The sequence below is a fragment of the Hermetia illucens genome, chromosome 4 (genome assembly GCF_905115235.1).
Source record: "Hermetia illucens chromosome 4, iHerIll2.2.curated.20191125, whole genome shotgun sequence".
Lineage (NCBI taxonomy): Eukaryota > Metazoa > Arthropoda > Insecta > Diptera > Stratiomyidae > Hermetia > Hermetia illucens.
The window spans coordinates 87,638,790-87,659,704 of record NC_051852.1 but is presented as its reverse complement, the minus strand read 5'-3'; the positions used below and the strand labels follow the sequence as shown (position 1 = coordinate 87,659,704).

The window sequence follows — 20,915 nt, the reverse complement described above, 5'->3', positions numbered from 1 at the left end:
TGTGGCGCTGTCGTAGACAGAACGATTTGTGTAGACTTTTGTATTACGAGCTGCCGAGTGACATTTGAATTTGATGTTTCGGCATTTGATTTCCATCATATAACTGTCAGGACCTGAGAGGTACTTTGGTATTGTGTTGTTAGTTCCAGATTTCAAATAATGTAAGAAGGAGAAGCACACTTGTAAATTTACAAAGATAGTAAAAGTGCAGCGTGATTTGTTCGTTTCGTGAATAAGCAATATGTCCTTGCAGATATCATCATCAGCTATCAGCAAACTAGGTATATTTCAGAAATGAGTATAATATCTCAGTGTTTTTCCCTTGTATTGTCCTCAGCTGAACACTATTTATTATAGGTCAATGACTATTGCTCTAGTGTTTCCATGTTTAATGGATATATAAAGGCGAAAGGACAATTCGATTCACTAAGTTCGCATTTGATCATTGAGCAAAAATAATGAAAGACATCTGTCTTACACAATATTTGATACATATATTTCTTCCTTTCGTTGAAATATAAAAACTAATTTTCATAGTACGTTTTTTAATCCCTAATGCTAACACTTTGAACTTGGTTAAAATGATATACATATTTTGTTTTTAAAGAAATATTTAAAAGTAAAACGGCCCACAGAAGCTGTGTACGTATCTGATGTGATCGCATGCCGTTACTTTTCTGAGTAATTAATTGAAGTTTTCCGATGTAACATATCGAGTAATTAAAAAAAGTTGAATTTTTCGGGTGGGCAAAAATAATAAGGCATATTTTTTTTGCCATTGCCCCTGTCCCTTTCAAACCCTTCTCCTTATTAAGGATGATGACTCGCCCTCAGGAGATCTTGGCACATGTGGTGAAATCGGTACGGCTAAGCTAAAGAAAATCCTAATGATCATGGAGTCCCTTCAAGCCATTAAAACCCTCATTAACAAAATTCCAGTCAATTACCTGGCTGCTCGATGTAATGAGGAAACTCGTTTGAAAAAAGTGCTCACACTCTCTCGGAATAGCGGATGATGATGCCAAACGAGCAAGAACGACCGGCACTCTGACTCCCCCTCCTTATGATTTTTCTGAGAGCATTCGTTCTGAATGGAACGAGGCTTTCAAACTCACTTCCTTAGATAAAGGTAAGTTTTTCTTTCGTGTCTTCCTTAACATTCCCATCAAGGTTTGAATTAAGAGGTTATTTGTTAGCCGAAGTTCTAGAATAAAAGATTGCCTTGGAAGATATTTTTCCGTTTTATTGGCTAAAAGTGTCTAATTTAAACAAATACGTATTTCGGGGACCAATTGTCCCCTTCTTCAGTGTTTTTTTCTTCTAAAAAGAGGAAGATATTTAATGGACTAATCCCACTGTCCATGTTTTTTCGAAAAGCTTGGCCAATTTGGAGAGGAGAGAGACGGACCTGAAGTTTTGTGGCCTTTTTTTTAATGGCGATTACCTTGGCTACTTTCCAAGTAATGGGAAAATAACCATTATTGATGTAGTTGTTGAAGACTGCAAGAAGGAACTTCATTGATGCCCTATGGAGGTTTTTGATGACAATTTTTGCTATGTCAATTGGCCCAGTTGATTTTTTGCTGCTAAGGCTTTTAGTGCTGGCTGCGAGCTGTGATAAGCTCAAATAGGTTTTTGGGTCATTTGGTTTTTGGTTTTCATTGTTCTTGGTAAGAAAAAAGTTTTTGGATCTATTGCGGCCTATTGCCAGCCTATTAATGTATTCAAACATATTAGATCCGGGTTTCACATCTGCTAGCTTGAGGGTGAGTTCCTTGCTACGGAATTGTTCCACCATTTGACGGATTAATGTACTAAGGCAGTTAATCCGAGAAATTAACACATTATATTCCGTGTTAGTTCTGTAGCCATTTTTGTGGAAATTTCGCTTGAGATTTCTGCACCAGATTCGTCTGACTTTCAGGTGTTTTATTATCTCGTGCGGCAGTTTATTGTACTTGATGGCATCAGTGGCCAAGATGATGGCCTCATTTAGATTTTGCGAGACAGTGATTTTTTTCAGGTTTAGCTGTGGTGCTAATTCTGCCCTGAACTTATCCCAGTTAGTATGGGCAAATGATCTTATTTTGTTGGGTAGTCGCTTTTGCAGTTGAGTTTAATGAAAGTTTGAGTTCAACTGCGAAGTGACATTCCTGGTAAGGTTTTGCACGTTAACGCCTGCAGTGTGAAAGTGGCGTCTGCGGACATTAGAAAATAGTCAAGTATTGATTGACTTTCAGGCCTTGTAGGTGTGTCTGGCAAGATCATCTCCAGCTGGTTTAATGGACTTTGTATATGGATCCATTTTTCGAGGGCAATCCCATTTCGGGGTTTTGCCAAATCGCCCCAGGAAGTGTGAGTTAAAGTCCCCACCAAAAATGAAGTATTTTGACTGGAGATCGCTCAAGATTTGTAAATCTTGGCCCAGTTGTTCAGAGGGAGAGTTACATATTATGTAGACTGCAGCTGTTTAGATGCGTCTACTGTCGTTAGTTTTAACTAAAGCCGCTGCCGCCGAACAGATTTGCAGGTTTTTGATGGAGACTTCCTCAAATGCATAGTTTTTTCTGACTAAAAGGGCAGTACCGCAGTTGGTGTCGTCTCGGATAATGTTATATCCGGTAAAATTAACGATGTGCCTGCTTTTTAAATGTGTCTCTGAAACACAGAAGAAGTCTGCTTTCAGGGAATCGACCAACTCTTGTGCGGTGGCACGTTGGGCGTGTGAGACCAAGGATGCGGAGTTAAATGGGACGATTTTTAACTCCATAAACTCATCAAAAGTTGGATACCGGCTAATTCCCGCTGTTCTTTTGTTTGGGCTGAAGCGACCGTTTCGACCAAGTTTTTGAAGGCCAACTTGTTGCCTTGAGGGGCTGTAGTTCTAGGAATAGTATTCGTAGTTGCTTGGATAAGAAGAGTTTGGGGGGCTGTAGCTCTAGGAAGAGTATTCCTAGCTGCTTGAGCGTAAGAAACGTCCGGTTTGGTCAAGCTTTGTGACATCTGAGTCACCGTCTGTTTGGCTTTCATGACCTCGGCTTTTTTGCCCTGCCAGTTTCCCTTCTGGCAACCATGTCCTTGTATGCCGGGCATCCGCGGTAGTTGGGGGGGGGATGTCAGGACTGGCCGCAATTGCAGCAAGTTGGTTTGTCTGCGGTGGGATTTGGGCATTCCTCTCGCACATGGGTTTTCGTGCACCTCACGCACCGGTGCACGATGAAGCAATTGAGGGCGATATGCCCGAAGTTTTGGCAGTTGTAGCACTGCACTTCTTGAGTCTGCCTGACTTTCTCAAACGAAATTTTCTGATGGAGAATATATTTCACCTTAAGCGCTTCATTTAGCTCTTGTTCTGGCTTGAAAGTAGCCAAGAACAGCCCCGATTACGACTTCAACGGAAGCGTCAGGTTCTGGCTGTGTACAAGCTTGTTGGCTCGCGTGACTAGATTCGACACGCTTTTCAACTTTAGGTACGGATACTCTTTGTTGAGTTCGCGCATTATGTCAGCCGGGTCTGTCTCTCTGTGAAGACCACGGATGACTAAGGACTGAGTCCTTAAAGCTGGTGGGGTACTGGTCGTGACGTGTAGCCCCTTTTCTTTAATAAGCTTGAAGATCGCTGCATGATCTTTAAGGCTTTGAGCGAAAATGAGGGTCCAATCGGCCCTTGAATTTTTTAGGGTTGCTTTTAACCCTTTCACTTTTAGTATCCTCAAGAATTGAGGAACATTGATTTTATACCCAGTGATGGGTGGAATTTTTGCCTTTTTTGGGCGGGTAGCCTGGGGGAGGGTGCCTGATGGTTTGCCGGAGGGAGATTAACTCTACTTACACTCACTTTCTCTTTGTTTTTCTTTTTCCTCCGCTGGACGAAATTGAATTCGTCGCCTTCCTCTTCTTGGATGACGACTTCGACGCACATCTCTCCATCTTGATGATGTTGTTGCTCCTTCTGTTGTTGCTTGTGTTGTTCTTGATGTTGCCGTTGTTCACGATGACGTTGCCGTTGTTCGTGTTCTTCATGTTGTAGATATTGTTGTTGCGATTGACATCCTCTGTTCAAGGGATGCCAAGCGTTCCTCTAGCTGCTTGATGATGTTTTGTTGACAGTCCAGTTGCTGGACCATCGTCGCCTTCTCTTGTTTCAACTCTTCGATTTTTTCGAGGAGGGTTTCGTTCAATGCTTGCAGCCTTCTTGTTCCGATGACATCTCCTCGGAGTGTATCATCTTACACCTCTTGGCGGACATCCTGTCCCCAAGCCCGTAGTTGCTGTTGTGTGCGGCAGCTCTGGAATGTAACACGTGACGTGAATGACACCACTGTCCAGAACGTATACTTCCTTCTGGTTCTTAACGGTCCTCGATCAGCTTCTGCTCTTGCTGATCGTTCGTTTCGAGAACTCGGAGCACACGCGAACTCGGAGCGAACTGCGATCGCTTTGGATAAACCTTGCCAGTTTTATAAAAGAAGTTGGAATCAGGCTCTAGCTTCCCTATTCCCTCTCCTGCTCATGTTTTTCCTTCATCTTCTATATCTAACCTTACCCCTCCGTTTTTTTTGTCTTCCGTTTACACTAGCTTCTGTGTGCTATCTCAATTTTTCTACTCACATAGCCATACACCAAAGCCGCACATTTCGTGCCTTTGCTGTAGCTTTCTTTTGCTTTTTACTTTTCCTTTTTTTACAGCTGTAAAATTAGGAGATCCAAACAATCTCCATTCTTCCCTGTCCTGCACCTTCTAAGATAAACTTTTCTACGAAGTACATTATAAACTTATCGAAAACATTGGCATCATAGGCAAAAGCCTGCCATTCTCCTCATGTCGGCAGTCATCGTAAACTGAATCGGTGCGACACGGCATTGCATCGTTAGCTTACCGGAACCAGTATTTTACTCTTGTATTGTCCTCAGCTGAACAACTATTTATTATGGGTCAATGACTATTTGTTCTAGTATTTCCATATTTGATGAACATATCATAAAAGCGAAATTACTAATTTCCCGTATTGTCCTCTGTAAAATTTGATATACTTTTTTTTCCTTTCGGTGAATGATGAAAGCTTTGTAATTTTGAAAGTATGTTTTTTAATCCCTAATGCCAAAACCTTGAACTCCTTCCAAACATTTTTCGCTGTATGGAGAGAAGTGATGTATGGTATGATGTATGCTGTATGGAGAAATGATCAACAGTGTTGCAATGTCGTTAAAAATAATAACGTACACATTTTGGTTTTAAAGAAATCTTAAAAATTAAAACGATCCCCAGAGCTATGTATGTATCTGATGTGATGTACCATTTTTCTTCCAATGCAAGTGACTTTCAGGAAAGACCTTTCTGGCTATTTTATGTTCTTTTGTAAGAGGCTATGTTGATTTCAATTTATTCTAGTTTTATATGCGAAAAGAGGGTATCATTTTAAAACTGTTATAAAAAGAAAACTATAGCTATTGACTTCAAATTTTACATGCATCTTTATTGTATCCTTAAAATTAAAATCTCATGGTTACAAAAAATTTAAAAAAAAACAAGATAGCGGCCGCAGTTTCCAAGCATTGCAGCGTGACAATACAAAGAGAGTGAATCGCTCGGGTAGTACCCAGGTTTTCCATGTGACCGGTAACCAACTCAACAATAATATTTTTTTAGCTTTGATAAAAACCCACTGCCGCGCTCCTAAATTTGGCTATAAATTTTGAATTTGGTAAATTCGACAATCTTTTGAACATAGAATTTTCTATTTTTGTCGTTTTCTTATTGGAAAAGTGCTCCGCAATTTCCAAATTTAATATTGCATGCAGTCGTCAATTATGCCATAAGTTTGAAAAAAAAATTGTTTAAATTGGTTCATTAAATTTTTCTCTGTGGAACGCTTCAAAACACGTGTTTTGAAGAAATATCTTTATTACTGATTTCAACTGCATGGCAACTATTCACACACGATTTGAAATATTTTTATAGAATTAGAACGAAAGTAATATTTAATGCAGTTATTTTTTAATGTTTTGAAATATGTAAAAAGGAAAAAATCGAAAACGAAAACTTTTGACACTAGGATAACCCCTTAAGATGCTTTGCTCGTGCGATATTGTTTCGTGCATTTCTACACAATCTTAATAGCGATGCTCCCCTTGTCCGCGATTTGTCATGCGGTTAATTTACAATTAGAGGCTACTCAAATAATTCTCGTTCGGACCGAGGACTTATAATTCTTAGCCTTCCTTTTGACTTTTTCTTGGCATAATTTCCAGGGCGCGGAATAAAGTTACGGACCGCACATCAACACAATCAAGCAACTTCCTTTATAGGTTGTCTATCCTTCACTATGTTAATTCATTTTAATGTTCAATGTTGTTGGCAGTCGATTACTTTGTTCTACCCATTATCACGCTACACAAAATTAGTTAGAAATCATCTTCAAATATTGAAAAACAATTGTGTAAATACTTCTCGCCTTTTTCTCAAGACAAATCAATCTGGTGTTCTAAATGAGTCCAACGTGGCTGACTTATCCCGCTTAAGAATTTTACACAGCCTTTAAGTCTTTCTTTTGCTTTCGAACTTCTGACAATGTCTTCTAAAGGAGTCTTACGAGTCTCTTAAATTTACGCTGGGAGCTGCTGAAGTTTAAGCAGTCTTAATTATTGCTTTTCCAAACGCGGTTCAGAAGTCATCTGGTCAATTTACTGAGTTTTTCAAAGTCGTCGTTCCTTTCACGGACGCATTTTCAGAAGCCACACAACTAAAAAATCTGAAAAAAAATACGAGGCGCTGACGATATAGTGTCTGCGCTTCGAAATACCCTCCATACCTATATCTGTTCAAATAAGGTTAATAATAGCAGAGTTTTATATATTTTAAAAGTTGACTGGAAAGGTAATCCTGGAATCGTAAATTTTCGGTAATATAGAGTATGATACTGCCATTTTTGGTGGAAATCACAATACTATTAATGAGTTATGATAGGTCAAAGTTATCATTTTTTGTGTAAATTTACTGCAATTTAAGATTTTGAATTTCTGTATAACATACACGACATGCTCTAGCTAAGGGTAATCTTGCGGGGTTTCTAGCGGTTAAATTTTTTGATTGATTATACCGGCATTTCGGGAATGACTTCAACGGTGCACGACGTGTAGCACTGATGAAGGAAACAAGTCTACTCTTCCTCCAGCCTTTGTCTCATTCACAAGCGGGGCCAGCTCGTCGTGATCGATTTCGCCATTTGGCTCTCTCAAATGCCTGATCTGGATGCAATCGCCATCCAGCGTATCAGGCCATCGTTGTTTCGGCCGGCCTTTTGGTTGCTTACCATCGACATGGATGTTCAGACAAATCTTGGCAAGTGAATTCTCGTTGGCGCGAATTACGTGACCATACCTTGGAAGACGCCTCTCTCGCAGTTTTCCCACGATCGGTGCAACCCCATATCGATCGCGGATATCCTCATTTCGGATGTGATCAAAACGTGTCATACCACTAATCGAGCGCAAAATCTTCGTCTCCATTACCGCAAGACGCCGTTCATTGCCCTTTATAGTCGGTCAAGACTCAGGACAATAGAGAGCGACAGGACGGACGAAATTGCGGCAAATTTTAGATTTGAGACGTTATCGACGAACGTCGGTCACCAAGAACACCACCAGTGCAACGCCACTTCATCCAGGTTGTGTTAATGCATGAAGCAATTTCATAATGCAGTTCTCCATTGACTGATAGCGGTGACCCGAGGTATTTAAATCGCTCAGTTCTGACAGTGATTGTTCCTGTTTCATGGAGATTGGTCATCAAAAATTCAATTTTATTCAGATTCAATCTGAGACCGTGTTGCATGAGGCGATCATTCTATTTTTGGACAAGTTGATCGAGATCATTTTTGCTATTGGACGCTAGGAAAACTTCATCTGCATAAAGCAGTGTATAGAGCGCTAGACCCTGGATGTCCCGTGTGACAGTCCATAGCAAGCACAAAAAGGACTGGTGAGAGGACGCTTCCTTGATGAGCACCAACAGAGACACGAAGCGGTTTTTATACACCCGCCACACTACGGACTTTACTTTTCGGATCGTGGTTGAGCAATTGAACCCAGCGCACGAGTTCGTTTGGCACTAAATGTTGTCGTAGAGCATACTAGATGAGTTCGTGTGGCACACGGTCAAATGCTTTCTCCAGATCCAGAAATGCAATGTGAAGAAGACGATGCTTCTCATGGTGCTTCTCCATGAGTAACCGCGCAGCGTGTATTGCGTCAGTAGTCCCACAGTTCTTGACAAATCCCACTTGATTCACAGTTATTTCAACGATTTCGTGAATACGGTTGTCAAGAATGCGTTCAAAAATCTTCATGGAATGAGAAAGTAACCAGATCGGACGGTAATTGAAACATTCTGCTGGACCTTTCTTTTTCCATATTGGAAGTGTGGTACTTTAGATAGATAACCATTTGATTAAATGCCTACATGTAAACCCCTGACTATTGTCTTATCTAAAGTTATCTATCCTTCCAGGTTGATGTGGGCTTAATAACATGGAAGCAAGCATTCCAATGAAACTTATGTGAATTTCGCAATCAAAATATGATTTTCCATTTGGGTGAAAATTATGAAATTACCGTCAAACTCATTTTGTGCGCAATTGTTCAGTCTCACATGAAAACAAAGAATGAATTTCACCGATATCAATTGTCCAATTAAATTATTGAAGCACTTCGAAAGTTTTCATTCAATAAAAGACAATGTGGAAATATCAGAACCTTTCAATTGAAACTGCATCTATTATTTTAAAAGCAGTTTGAAATCTGAAAATTTTTAACCAGGTAAAGCACAAAAACAGCTTGTTGACATCAATATTTGATGTTAAAATCGATCAGACTTTCAACCTGCATGACAAAAATAACAAAAATTGTAAACGCGTAAGGAATAAAAAGTACTTTCCCACAGATAATTTTCATATTTATTATATCTTCAATAGAAAACGAGCTGCAAATGCTGTTATCTGGTTTGGACGAAAAACTTTCACAATTTCTCACTGAAGTCAAACTTTGTTTGGCCAAAACTCTCTTAACACACACTATCGTAATCTTAATGGCGTATAGTGTCTATTTTGGGAAAAATCGTTTAGTCGACAAATCGTTTGACATTTTCTGCTTGGACATTGTTGTTAGTGGTGACTTTTTTTGTTGCTTGTTCAGATTATGTAGATTTGCTAATTCGTCCCTGATTTTCGATTTGCGAAGTTCGGCTTTATGATCAGGTTCGTCATGTTCCATCTCGGCAAACGCGGTCATCAAAGCTCGTTGCTTCGCAGACAAGATTTTAGGGATTCTAACTTTCACAGTTAGAATATGGTCTCCAACGCCAGAATTTGTCTTCACGCCTTTGCCAACTAATCGGATTTTCGTATTACTCTCTGTCCCAGGCTGGAGAACTATTTCATTGTTTTCACCGTCGACACCCTTAACTTTGACTGATCCGCCCAGAACAGCTTGCGAAAGGGGTATCATTAAATCGCTAAGAATATCATTCCCTACTCGTGTAAAATCATCACTCTTTGCAACCAGGATACGCACAGCAATTTGTTGCTTTTTATTTGGATGTGGCACCCTTATAATATCGCCCGAATCGACCCCAGCTGGCACGTTGACTTCAACTTGTTTATTTACAATCATAATTCCGCGCCCGTTACATTGGAGACACGATTGTTGTGGAACATATCTCCGTCCATTACATACTTTACATGGCCCCCGGACCATGTGAGCTTTTGTTGTGATGGCTTGAACTCCAGAACCATTGCATTTTGCACACATTACTAAGTTTCTCTTGATCGGTGTTCCTGTAACTCCTGCGCACGCATGACATTTTTTCATTGTCTTAACTGTTATGTCCTTCTTGGTGCCACGAACTGATTGTAAAAATGTAAGTTTGATGGTTGCTTCTTCTGGGATTTCAATAGGAAAAGGCGGGTCTGAAAGAACATGTAGATGAAAGTGGAGGATAACTTATATCTTTAAATAAATAAAAAATAAATAAATAAATAAAATAAATAAAACGCAGCAAATGCAATGTATCTCAATGGTTGAGTTTTTTTTATGAAAATTATCATCGCCCATTGGACGTCTCTATATCTTCCAAATATGGCGAAACTAAGGGCATGATTGATTACAAAATATATCCCTTGCAGAATGCAGTCTATCACTTCTTTGAAGCTTTACAATATATTGCTATAAGAATAACATTTGTTTTTTTTCCACTAAAACGTCTTTTAGCGCTGACGTCAAATTTTTAAAACTCAAGCAGATACCATAGGGGCCATATTTTCCATTCCATATTGCGCCACAGATTCAGGTGTAAACGAATCTGGAATCTGGACTGTGCCAAATAGCCCTTCGAGATATTCGTTTTGCATTTGAGGTGGTTATTTCAGTGTCAAATATATCAACGCAAGACGTCTTTTACACCCTAGGAATGATGGGGAAAACAAAACCTTATTAGAAGCCGGTCTCTGTCTGTCCCTCTGTCTGTCTGCCTGTCACTCCCTGTTTATTCGGAAACGGCTGGTCCGATTCTCACGATTCTTGGTGAGAGTATGTGATCTGCTGTTCCCTTTACATACAGCAAGTGGCACCATTTTGTGTTAAGTTTAAGGGGAGGCTCCCCATACATATGAATGGAAGGTGCAATTTTTTTTTCACAAAATGTGACCATGTGTGTATCAAACGAAAGGGCTCAATTAGTACTTTTCGAAACTGGTTCCATATTTGATATCGGAAGAAAAATAGGGAAGCGAGGGCTCAAATTATGACCATCAAAAAGTGTAACAGGTCTCGTTCTTACCTAGCCAACCGAAAAATCTGAAAAAAATCACAGTGGTGCATCTTTACGAAATCTAGGCCTCATCTAGGCTGAATACTGAGGAGTAGTATTACGGATGAAAATTAACTCATATTTCTGATATGGAACTACCATATATACATATGCACACAAATTTGACATTTGGGAAAAATAACATATTATACTCTAAATCAATGAAGGTACTAAAAAACCAGAATACCATTAGAATTTTCTGGGACTACGGGGAATAAATAAAATAAAAATAAATAAAGAAAGTTCCTTAAAAGATTAAACATTTAGCTAATCACCATGGAAGCGAATAGGATGCTATTAACATTTTTTCTTCTGTAAACTTTCGCAAGGAAAATATGTATTGAAAATGTTTTCAAATTTTGTTACGGTCTTAAAGGAATATCAACCGGTTAGGTGCTTTAGTCGCTACATTAGAAGAGAGGCGTAGAATAAAATGATTTTCTTAGCGCAGAATAATTTTCCTTGATGTCCCGATTTCATTTGTGATTGGTGTTCTATATTTCTGCTTATTCTGAGATAAGATGGTTGTTAATTTATATTTACTCGTAGACTGGCTGTTTATCGTCAAAAATAAGCGAAAATTCTTTCATATAAAAAATTGATATTTAGTTACTGAAAATGCCTTAGTAAACAATATTAAGACTTTGCAAAGATGGTGATGAGCCCTCATGCTTCCTTCTTATAGTAACAAATTTACAAACCTAATATTCCCAACAGAAAATCATATTTAAATACCGCTGTCGTTCGGATCACGAAATACTGATATCGGGTAGTGCAACGTAAACGTACCTGGGCTCACTATAAACAACTTAACGGTTGCTAAGAAACGATTTAATGGCAGCGAAGTTTCTTTTTATAAAAGTTTTTTCTCTATTGTATCTTCATTTGCATAACGAACTCAGGATAAATTTTCAAAGCTCAGAAAAACGGATTTTAATCGGTATTGCTTACCGTTGTAATGCAATGCTCTTAATTTAATTCAAATGGAGTCTAAAAATTTAATTTAATAATAGTTGATGCGACAATCCAGTTGGATCTGGACTTTGAAGCGTGTTAGGGCACTTCATTCAAGACCGTAACGGTACACTACAGGATTATATATACTATACGGGGCTATGTGGTCAGCATTACGCCCGCTCGAGATTATTACCCTAACTTGACCACTCACGATAAAAATCCATCTACCAGCAACTCACGGTACTCGTTAAGTCCATCACGACCATCGATCCGCCTCCTCCCTGTAGTGAGCAAGGTCTTGTCCGTCCTGTTGAGACATGAACGACAACTTCAGCCGTAAGGTCAGACCCTCTCCGAGTCATTGACAAGCTTTCGTTAACAATATAGTTTCGAAATTAAGAGGTTACTAAGTATTTTTATCAGACTTTTTATGAATTGGCGCCATTAATATTACAATCTATATTCCGCAGTTGGCAACAACGCAGCCATATATTGAGCATCACTATCCGTTAATGTATAGGTCGTAGAAACCTAAACCAGACCCAGGACGCTAAAATCAACTCATCGTATTTTATTAGACAAATCCCAAGGATGTTCGTTGTTAATTATGTTATCTTCGCAAAGTAAAAGTATCAAGAAGAAAATAGAAAAATTAATTTTTCCAAAATTAAGTGATGAGTAGTTCTAAGTTGTTCCTAAACTGAGTGTAAATAATGTCAATAGAGCCGGATCAATATTGAACCGGTCATCATTATCATAGGCAATGTTAAAAATTGTTTACTCTGAATAAACTTGTAGTAGTGAAACATCATGTTATTACTGCAGAGGACGATAATAAGAAAAAACGCTTACCGAAGTCCCCACTATCTCGAGTAAAACCAATTTCATCGAACATCCGATGCAGTCTCTGCTCGTTTTCATTTTTAGTTTTTAACTCGGGCAAGCTTCTCTTGATACTTTTAACAACTCCATATAGATCGTACTCAAGCCGCTTACTTTCATCACTCAAAATTCGATATGCTTCTGCGATTTCTTGGAACTTTTTATCGCTCTCGGGTGAAGTAAATGCCTTTGATGAATCTGGATGATATCTCTTTGCTAAAACGTAGTAAGCTTTCTTAATATCCCGCAATGTAGCGTCCTTTCTTACACCTAAAATATTATAGTAATTCTTGCGCTCCGCCAAACGGGAAGATGTTTGATGAATATTTCTCTGTTCTATAGGTAATTCAGCCTGACTATCTTTAGGGATTTCTCGCTTAGGATATTTTATCATGGTGTTCACTTTGAACTGGTGCATAGAACTGATCAATCGAAAAGTATCGAAATACAGCTTCGAATGTCGACGATACGGATGATAATGCATAAGATATTTTGCCACATTGAAACAATTTTGAAGTGCATTCATTTTCCTTTCGCAATTTTTAAAGCTAAAAGAAACAAAGGCTGAAATCTAAATAGAGTAGAAATTGCAGGTAGAAATCGAAATTTTTTACTGAAAACTGTTTAGCAAAAATTTTATTTTTAAACGTGATTTTTTCTACCGACAAACATTTCCCAATTTAAATTTGAATTATAAGTCAGCGCTCACTGGATGTCAATCCATAGAAATTCAATTGCTTATCAATTTTAAGTAGAAAGTAGGCAATGTATGTATTAAAATGGTCATTAATGCGCCATAAGATAATATTTTTGCCTTTTTAAGTTTGTAAAATTAAGTTTTATAAAATTGGTTTACTTTGTGTCTGTCTATATGTGTCTGTCACACGCACTTTCCTCCAAGACGGCTAGACCGATTGAAACGAAATTTGTGGATCTTATGGGGACTATGAAATCCCACGCATACTTACATAAACTTGTAAGTGTAAAGGAGGGCTCCCCATACGCGCAAAGGGGAATGTAACATTTTTTTCTCGTAATTTAGCCATGTCTGGTATCAAATGAAAAATCTCAATTAGTACTTTCATGAACAGATTTTAGTTTCGGCGTAATTGTTTAGCTTTGTCTGTGGCAAATTTCGCACAAAGAAGAACAAATCAAATCTCAAACAAGTCGGGAAACCGGAAGCTAAACATTCCAGGTATGAAAGGCTTCGTATATAACTTACATAAGCATATTTGAATGGGCATTTCTCCCATTTGTACTGAGCTCGTAATGTTTATGCATTTAGTTTGTCAAACCATTCACTTTAGTAAGATACTAACATTCAAAATTTTAGAATGCAAGAAATTTGCGCAAAAGTGACTACTTTGACCTATTATAACTCTATTAGTAATAGTGCGATTTCCACCAAACTTGGCAGTATCATGCTCTATAGTCCAACCTACATTACTACAAAAACAAAAGTTTATGACTCTATGCTAAACTTAACAGGGTACTCAGTCAATTTCTAGAAAATATACTTATGAGTATGGTAATAACAGTTGGGCTGAAAAGTTCGTAGGCTAACATGGGAAAATTTTTTTTTGATAAAATGATTGATTCTATTATTCAATATAATTGACTTCGAGAGCGATACAACGATTAAACCGGTCATACAATTTTTCGATACCATTTTTAAGGTTTTGTGTAAAACGTTTAGGGTATCAAATGAAAGGTCTCGATTAATCATCATCATTAACGGCGCAACAACCGGTATCCGGTCTAGGCCTGCCTTAATAAGGAACTCCAGACATCCCGGTTTTGCGCCGAGGTCCACTAATTCGATATCCCTAAAAGCTTTCTGGCGTCCTGGCCTACGCCGTCGCTCTATCTTAGGCAGGGTCTGCCTCGTCTTATAGACTTTCCGGGTGGGATCATCCTCATCTATACGGATTAAGTGACCCGCCCACCGTAACCTATTGAGCCGGACTTTATCCACAACCGGACGGTCATGGTATCGCTCATAAATTTCGTCATTGTGTAGGCTACGGAATCGTCCATCCTCATGTAGGTGGCCAAAAATTCTTCGGAAGATTCTTCTCTCGAACGCGGCCAAGAGTTCGCAATTTTTCTTGCTAAGAACCCAAGTTTCCGAGGAATACATGCGGACTGACAAGATCATAGTCTTATACAGTAAGAGCTTTGACCCTATGGTGAGACGTTTCGAGCGAAACAGTCTTTGTAAGCTGAAATAGGCTCTGTTGGCTGACAACAACCGTGCGCGGATTTCATCATCGTAGCTGGTATCGGTTGTGATTTTCTACCCTAGATAGGAGAAATTGTCAACGATCTCAAAGTTGTATTCTCCTATCTTTATTCTTCCTGTTTGACCAGTGCGGTTTGATGTTGTTGGTTGATTCGTCTTCGTTGCTGACGTTGCCACCATATATTTTGTCTTGCCTTCATTGATGTGCAGCTCAAGATCTCGCGCCGCCTGCTCGATCTGGATGAAGTCTGTTTGTACGTCTCGGATGGTTCTTCCCATGATGTCGATATCGTCAGCATAGGCCAGTAGTTGGGTGGACTTGAAGAGGATCGTACCTCTTGCATTTACTTCAGCATCACGGATCACTTTCTCGAGGGCCAGGTTAAAGAGGACGCATGACAGGGCATCCCCTTGTCGTAGACCGTTGTTGATGTCGAATGGTCTTGAGAGTGATCCTGCTGCTTTTATCTGGCCTCGTACATTGGTCAGGGTCAGCCTAGTCATTCTTATTAGTTTCGTCGGGATACCGAATTCCGTGATGGCCGTGTACAGTTTTACCCTGGCTATGCTATCATAGGTAGATAGATGGTACAACTATTGTCCATATTCCAACAGTTTTTCCATCGCTTGCCGCAGAGAGAAAATCTGATCTGTTGCTGATTTGCCTGGAGTGAAGCCTCTTTGGTATGGGCCAATGATGTTCTGGGCGTATGGAGCTATCCGGCCTAGCAAGATAGCGGAGAATATCTTATAGATGGTACTCAGCAACGTGATACCTCTATAATTGCTGCACTGTGTGATATCTCCCTTTTTGTATATGAGACAGATGATGCCTCGTTGCCAATCGTCAGGCATTGATTCTCTGTTCCATACCTTGAGCACAAGTTGATGAACTACTTGGTGTAACTGATCGCCTGTAATTCCATCGGCTCCTGGCGACTTATGATTTTTTAGCCGATGAATTGCACGGACTCAGTTGGCGGGAACTCCTACTCGCCGATGTTCTGGTTGTTCAGAAGCTCATCAAAGTACTCAACCCATCGCTCCAATATGCCCATTCTGTCGGAAATCAGATTTCCCTCTTTGTCTCGACAGGATTAGCATCTCGATTAATAATTGGCATTAGTTTTGTCGTAAATTGCAAAGTGCGTGAGTACGGAGTGAAAATATAAGCACTTAAAGTAAGACAGGACTCATTTTCGGAAACTACCCAACCCAAAAATCCGAAAAAAATCAGGATGGTGCGCTTAGATGAAATCTAGGCCTCAAAATATGTCCCATTTCGATATCTGCTCAAATAAACTTACTAATAGTATATTACCAACTTTTAGAAATTTACTGAAAAACCCCCCTTAAATGCATCTTAGGACTACCAACCACCACCACACATGCCAAATTTCATGAAAATCTGGCCATTCACGCCAAAGTTATAGCCGTTCAAACTTAGCAATTTCGGGTGATTTTACTGCTTCTATAGCCATGCAAATAAGATGGTGACGTCATAATTAACGAGAATAGTTGAGAATCGCGTGAAATATTAGATTCGTATTTATGAAGAATCTACTTTTACCTAGTCCTTTTTAAGGTTTTATGCAAAACGCTTATGTGAAATTTAAGTTCCGAAGTATGCCCCATTCCGATATCTGCTCAAATAAATTTACTAATAGTATATTACCAACTTTTAGAAATTGACTGAAAAACTCCCCTTAAGTTCATCCTAGGAATATTAAATTTTGCACCGACATAGAGGACTGTCTCGTGCAAACACATGCCACATCCGACTATTAGTGTCAAAGTTATAACAGTTCAAACTTATCAATTTCCTGCGAATTTATCGCATCCTAAGCCGTACAAATAAGATGCTGGCGTCATAATTAACGAGAATAATTGACATCTGAATGAAATGTTAGAATTCCATTAATGAAGAATCTAGTTCTCCCCAGCCCTTTTTTGTATCTATTGTAGGTTAAAGTCTTCGCATTTTCTAATAATATTAAACTCAGAGTCTGAACCGTATGAGGTTGACTATTATCAATACAGGGCTTTCCATCAAATGATATATTTAAATCGCTTTTTAAAAACTCGAGGGCAATCGAATTTTTAACATTTAATTTAACACAGAGCTGTCATGCACTCGTCGCTCCTCACATCTTCTTCTTTTTGTTCAGCCTTTGTCCCGTTCACAATCGGGGTCGGCTCGTCGTGATCGGTTTCGCCATTTTATTTTATTAAATGCTTGATCTGCATGCAATTTTGGGCTTTTAAATGCCCATCCAGCGTATCAAGCCACCGTTGTTACTATTGACTTCGATGTTCAGAGCAATCTTGATAAGTGAATTTTCGTTAACCCGAATTACATGACCATACCATCGAAGACGCCTTCCTCGAAGTTTCTCTACGATCTACGCATACCCAAATATTCATGCACGATATGTCCAACACGTTCCTTTGATATCTTTAGAGCCTCAGCTATCTCGATCAACTTTACTTTGCGATAATCCAAAAGTATTTTGTGAACTTTTTTGAATCTTTGGTCGGTAACAGCCTCTTTGGGGCGTCGACTGCGTGCATTGTCCTCTGTGCTCATTTCGCCTAGTTTAAACTTAGCAAACGACTTCTGAACGGTTGATTTTCCTGGCGCAAAATCCCAATAATATTTATCAAGCCAGGCCTTGTCTTCAACAGTATATTTTTCTAAAATGTTAGATATTGCCTTCTGTTTGTAGTTAAGTCTAAAATTGATAGACCAGTAGCTTACTCCAAACTACAATTTTATTTTATTATGTATATATATTTCGGGAGCAACTTACTCCCTTCATCAGTACAAAGCTATTTTTCAGTAGCTAGGTAATATAACTTTTTTGACGGGTTCACACAATACACAAATCTGGGAGCTTTGGAAAAAACTTAGAGAATCAAGAACTGTAGGTGAAAAAACAAGGTGTCGGCATTTACAATTTTTTGGCCCTCTTTTAAAGGTTTTGTGTAAAACAAAACCTTGTTAAAAGCGGCTTATTGTCTGTCTGTCTGTCGGTCACACGCCTTTTTCTCAGAAACGGTTATACCAATTGACAAAGGTAGGACTTGTGAACGGAGCTCCACAACTGCAAAGGGGGGTGTACATTTTTTCCACAGAATATAGTCATGTGGGGCTAGTATTTTCAAAGCGGTCAATTGAGATATTTTATGCACAAGGGAGAGGGCAGATATCTGTTCAAATAATGCTAATAATAGTATATTATTATAATTTTCGGTAATTGTCTGCAAAATCCTCCTTAACTTCAGCCTGGCTGTAGTATAAAGCATGATTCTACCAAGTTTGGTGGAACTCGTATTATCACTAATAAAGTTTATAATAGGTCAAAGTTGTCACTTCAGTGCAAATTCTAAGTTGCACGCGAAGATGAATATTCTAACATAATATATGCATATACATTACGTGTGAGGTACTAATGGGACAAATGTCCACTCAAATGTTTCTATATAAGAAATACACAAAACCTTTCATACCTGAAGCGTCCAGTTTCGTCTAGTTCATAAAACTCGGTTTCGAGATAAAAGAGTTTAGAAGTTTATAATATGCGCGTGCTCTCAAAATAAGCATTGAACCACATTTGCTGAGTTCGCAGCTATATACTATAAAAATATCGATTTTTTCAAAAGCAGATACCAGACAGCGTCTTAAGTAAACTTATATGATCTTTTGAACTTCTATGTTTTCTACAAGAAATAATAATAATCATTGGCGCAGCAATATATTTGGATTTAGGCCTTGGAACGTATTAGAGCACATTATTCAACAAAGTGGGGGTACGGTGAAAGGTAATGTGGTCTTCATTGCTCTCGCTCGTGATTACTACCTTGATTCACAATGATTAGTGTCCGGCTTCCAATCACTATACAAATTTTATCATCAATGAGATGAACCGACAGCCTATATGTATAAATTAAACATTTTTTTATTTTATGCAGGACATGATATCCCCGAGATTCGGTCAAGAGCTCTTAAACATATTGACGGGAAAATTCAACGTTCTCTTGATTTGAATGAAGACATTGTCTTTAACCCAGGAAGCTTGTTGAAACATCTTATCCGCTGGTTTGGACAGAAGCCATTACAAGACGAAGAAAATGTTCTCAACCTTATCGTTAAAATCTTACAGGTACGCATTTATTTGTGACAATTAACGCGTAACGTAACGCTAATTTCATTTTAGAGCAAATACATCGATGAAGCAGTGCAATATCTTAGTAAAGAACGATTACTCAAGGAATTTAATAAAATTGAAAAAATTGTGCAAAGTAATTTCTTGAAGAAAAAAGTATCGGAAATGATTGATTTAGTCGAAAGGCATCGATCTCCTGAAGGTAGATGTTCGCTGGAAAGAAGCGAATGTAAAAGTCTCTCTTCATCGAGCATCACATACACTTCTTCTTCAGACATATTATTGGATGAGTATGGGCCTTATGAATATTTATTTTATTAACAAATAAAAACATAATTTTTTTATGAAGTACTTCAGATTACGAAGCACAATGGACTTTGCCATCAGTGCCTGATTACAATTCATTAAAACTACTATCAGAGACACTCTCCACAGGAAGTGAAGATGGCTTGCAGCATGCATTTAATTATTTGGAAGCAGCGATTGCTGATTATCCGCCGGAATACTTTCTACAACCTCCATACATCTTCAATGTAATTAAATTCAATAGATTGTTACGCGAAAGCATCGCTTGATTTGAGTCAATTTTAGTTGAATGATAAATCGGAGCTACATTCATGATATGCTTTTGTGGGACAAATTACGACAGATATTTTGTTAACTTGTTCTAAATTCAGGCTTTTTTTAGTCTCTTTTATTACTAAGCAAAAAGAGGAGTTTTGAATCCGAAGTATTATTGAAAATATTAACCAGCTTAACGAGATCATTAGCAGGAAGGATAAAGAAAAGGCAATTGTCGAAAACATATTTCTCCTCAGAAGACGTATGTAGTGAAATTCGCTCTTTTTTTATACTAGTAGGATAATGTCTTGGATTTTTCAGAATAAACTACACAGCGCCAATAATCAAATTACAACTCAAAGGTATTGCATCGTATTGTTCAATTTGTGCTTAGAATATTATAAAACGTCAAGTGAGTTGGAAAATAAAGTAAGTTATTTGAAAACAAATAGATTTAGATGTCAATGCTTTTGCCTCATCACCAATAAACAACAAAGTCAATGCAATCCAGATGTTTTTTAATGTATTTCTATTTACTTCTTCTTCTAGCCGCCACCAATAACAATCTACAACCTACAAAAAGAAATCTTGGATGTTATTGCGAACGATCTTCATTTTTATGATTTCCGAAATACAGTCCTAATTGACCTAGGAAATTTGGCGCGATACTTTAGGCAGCGATATTCCTCTAATGAATCAGAAACCGCCTTAAATCGAATGTTATATATATACATATTGCAAATCATAATTGAAGTATTGGACATTGAAACTAAGAAAAATGTACAGCTTATACCGACGGCTGGAAAATCGAAAGCTCGTTATGATCCAGAAACATACATGTCAAACAGCAGTTATCATGATATTCACCACCTGGATTCTTGGATGGTGGAACTAGAATGTGCGCTTTTTGATTTTTCATTGAAAGAAATGTATGGCGCATTGTATAAAAAAATAAAAATTTATTGCAAAGTAAAAATTCGCAATGAAAACATATATTCGGATGAAATTACCAAACTTTTATTTTAGGCAACAGAAAAAAATAAGCTGCAAATCTTATTAAATTGTGAGAACGTTCTACATCCTGCGGTAGAAGTTATGAAGAACCATGGAAGAATGCCTAGTGAAAAGCTGGTGACTGAGGGATCGGAAATGATTGATACACTGCTAATAACTAAAAACATTGATTTCGTTCCTAAGCTTGTAGATGCCATTGTCGAGTAGGTTTATGTTAATAATATAA

At 38.3% G+C, this 20,915-nt stretch overlaps 2 protein-coding genes across 2 annotated transcripts in view; one reads left to right on the top strand and one right to left on the bottom strand.

Annotated features, from left to right (window-relative positions):
- Positions 1-69: 69 nt before the first annotated feature.
- LOC119655306 overlaps positions 70-20,915 on the top strand; it is a 41,763-nt gene continuing 20,917 nt past the window's right edge. Inside the window, exons 1-8 of the mRNA XM_038061135.1 lie at positions 70-281; positions 18,921-19,111; positions 19,166-19,404; positions 19,464-19,647; positions 19,803-19,937; positions 19,997-20,104; positions 20,225-20,644; positions 20,702-20,892. Coding sequence (XP_037917063.1) covers positions 242-281; positions 18,921-19,111; positions 19,166-19,404; positions 19,464-19,647; positions 19,803-19,937; positions 19,997-20,104; positions 20,225-20,644; positions 20,702-20,892 — 1,508 coding nt within the window. The 5' untranslated portion in view covers positions 70-241. The remainder of the gene's footprint in view (positions 282-18,920; positions 19,112-19,165; positions 19,405-19,463; positions 19,648-19,802; positions 19,938-19,996; positions 20,105-20,224; positions 20,645-20,701; positions 20,893-20,915) is intronic.
- LOC119655308 (protein tumorous imaginal discs, mitochondrial-like) lies at positions 8,932-13,420 on the bottom strand. Its single transcript, XM_038061136.1, has 2 exons — positions 12,674-13,420; positions 8,932-9,965 (listed from the first exon to the last, which is right to left on the bottom strand). Exons 1-2 carry the CDS (start codon positions 13,227-13,229, stop codon positions 9,100-9,102), a joined length of 1,422 nt encoding a protein of 473 aa, XP_037917064.1. The 5' UTR covers positions 13,230-13,420; the 3' UTR covers positions 8,932-9,099.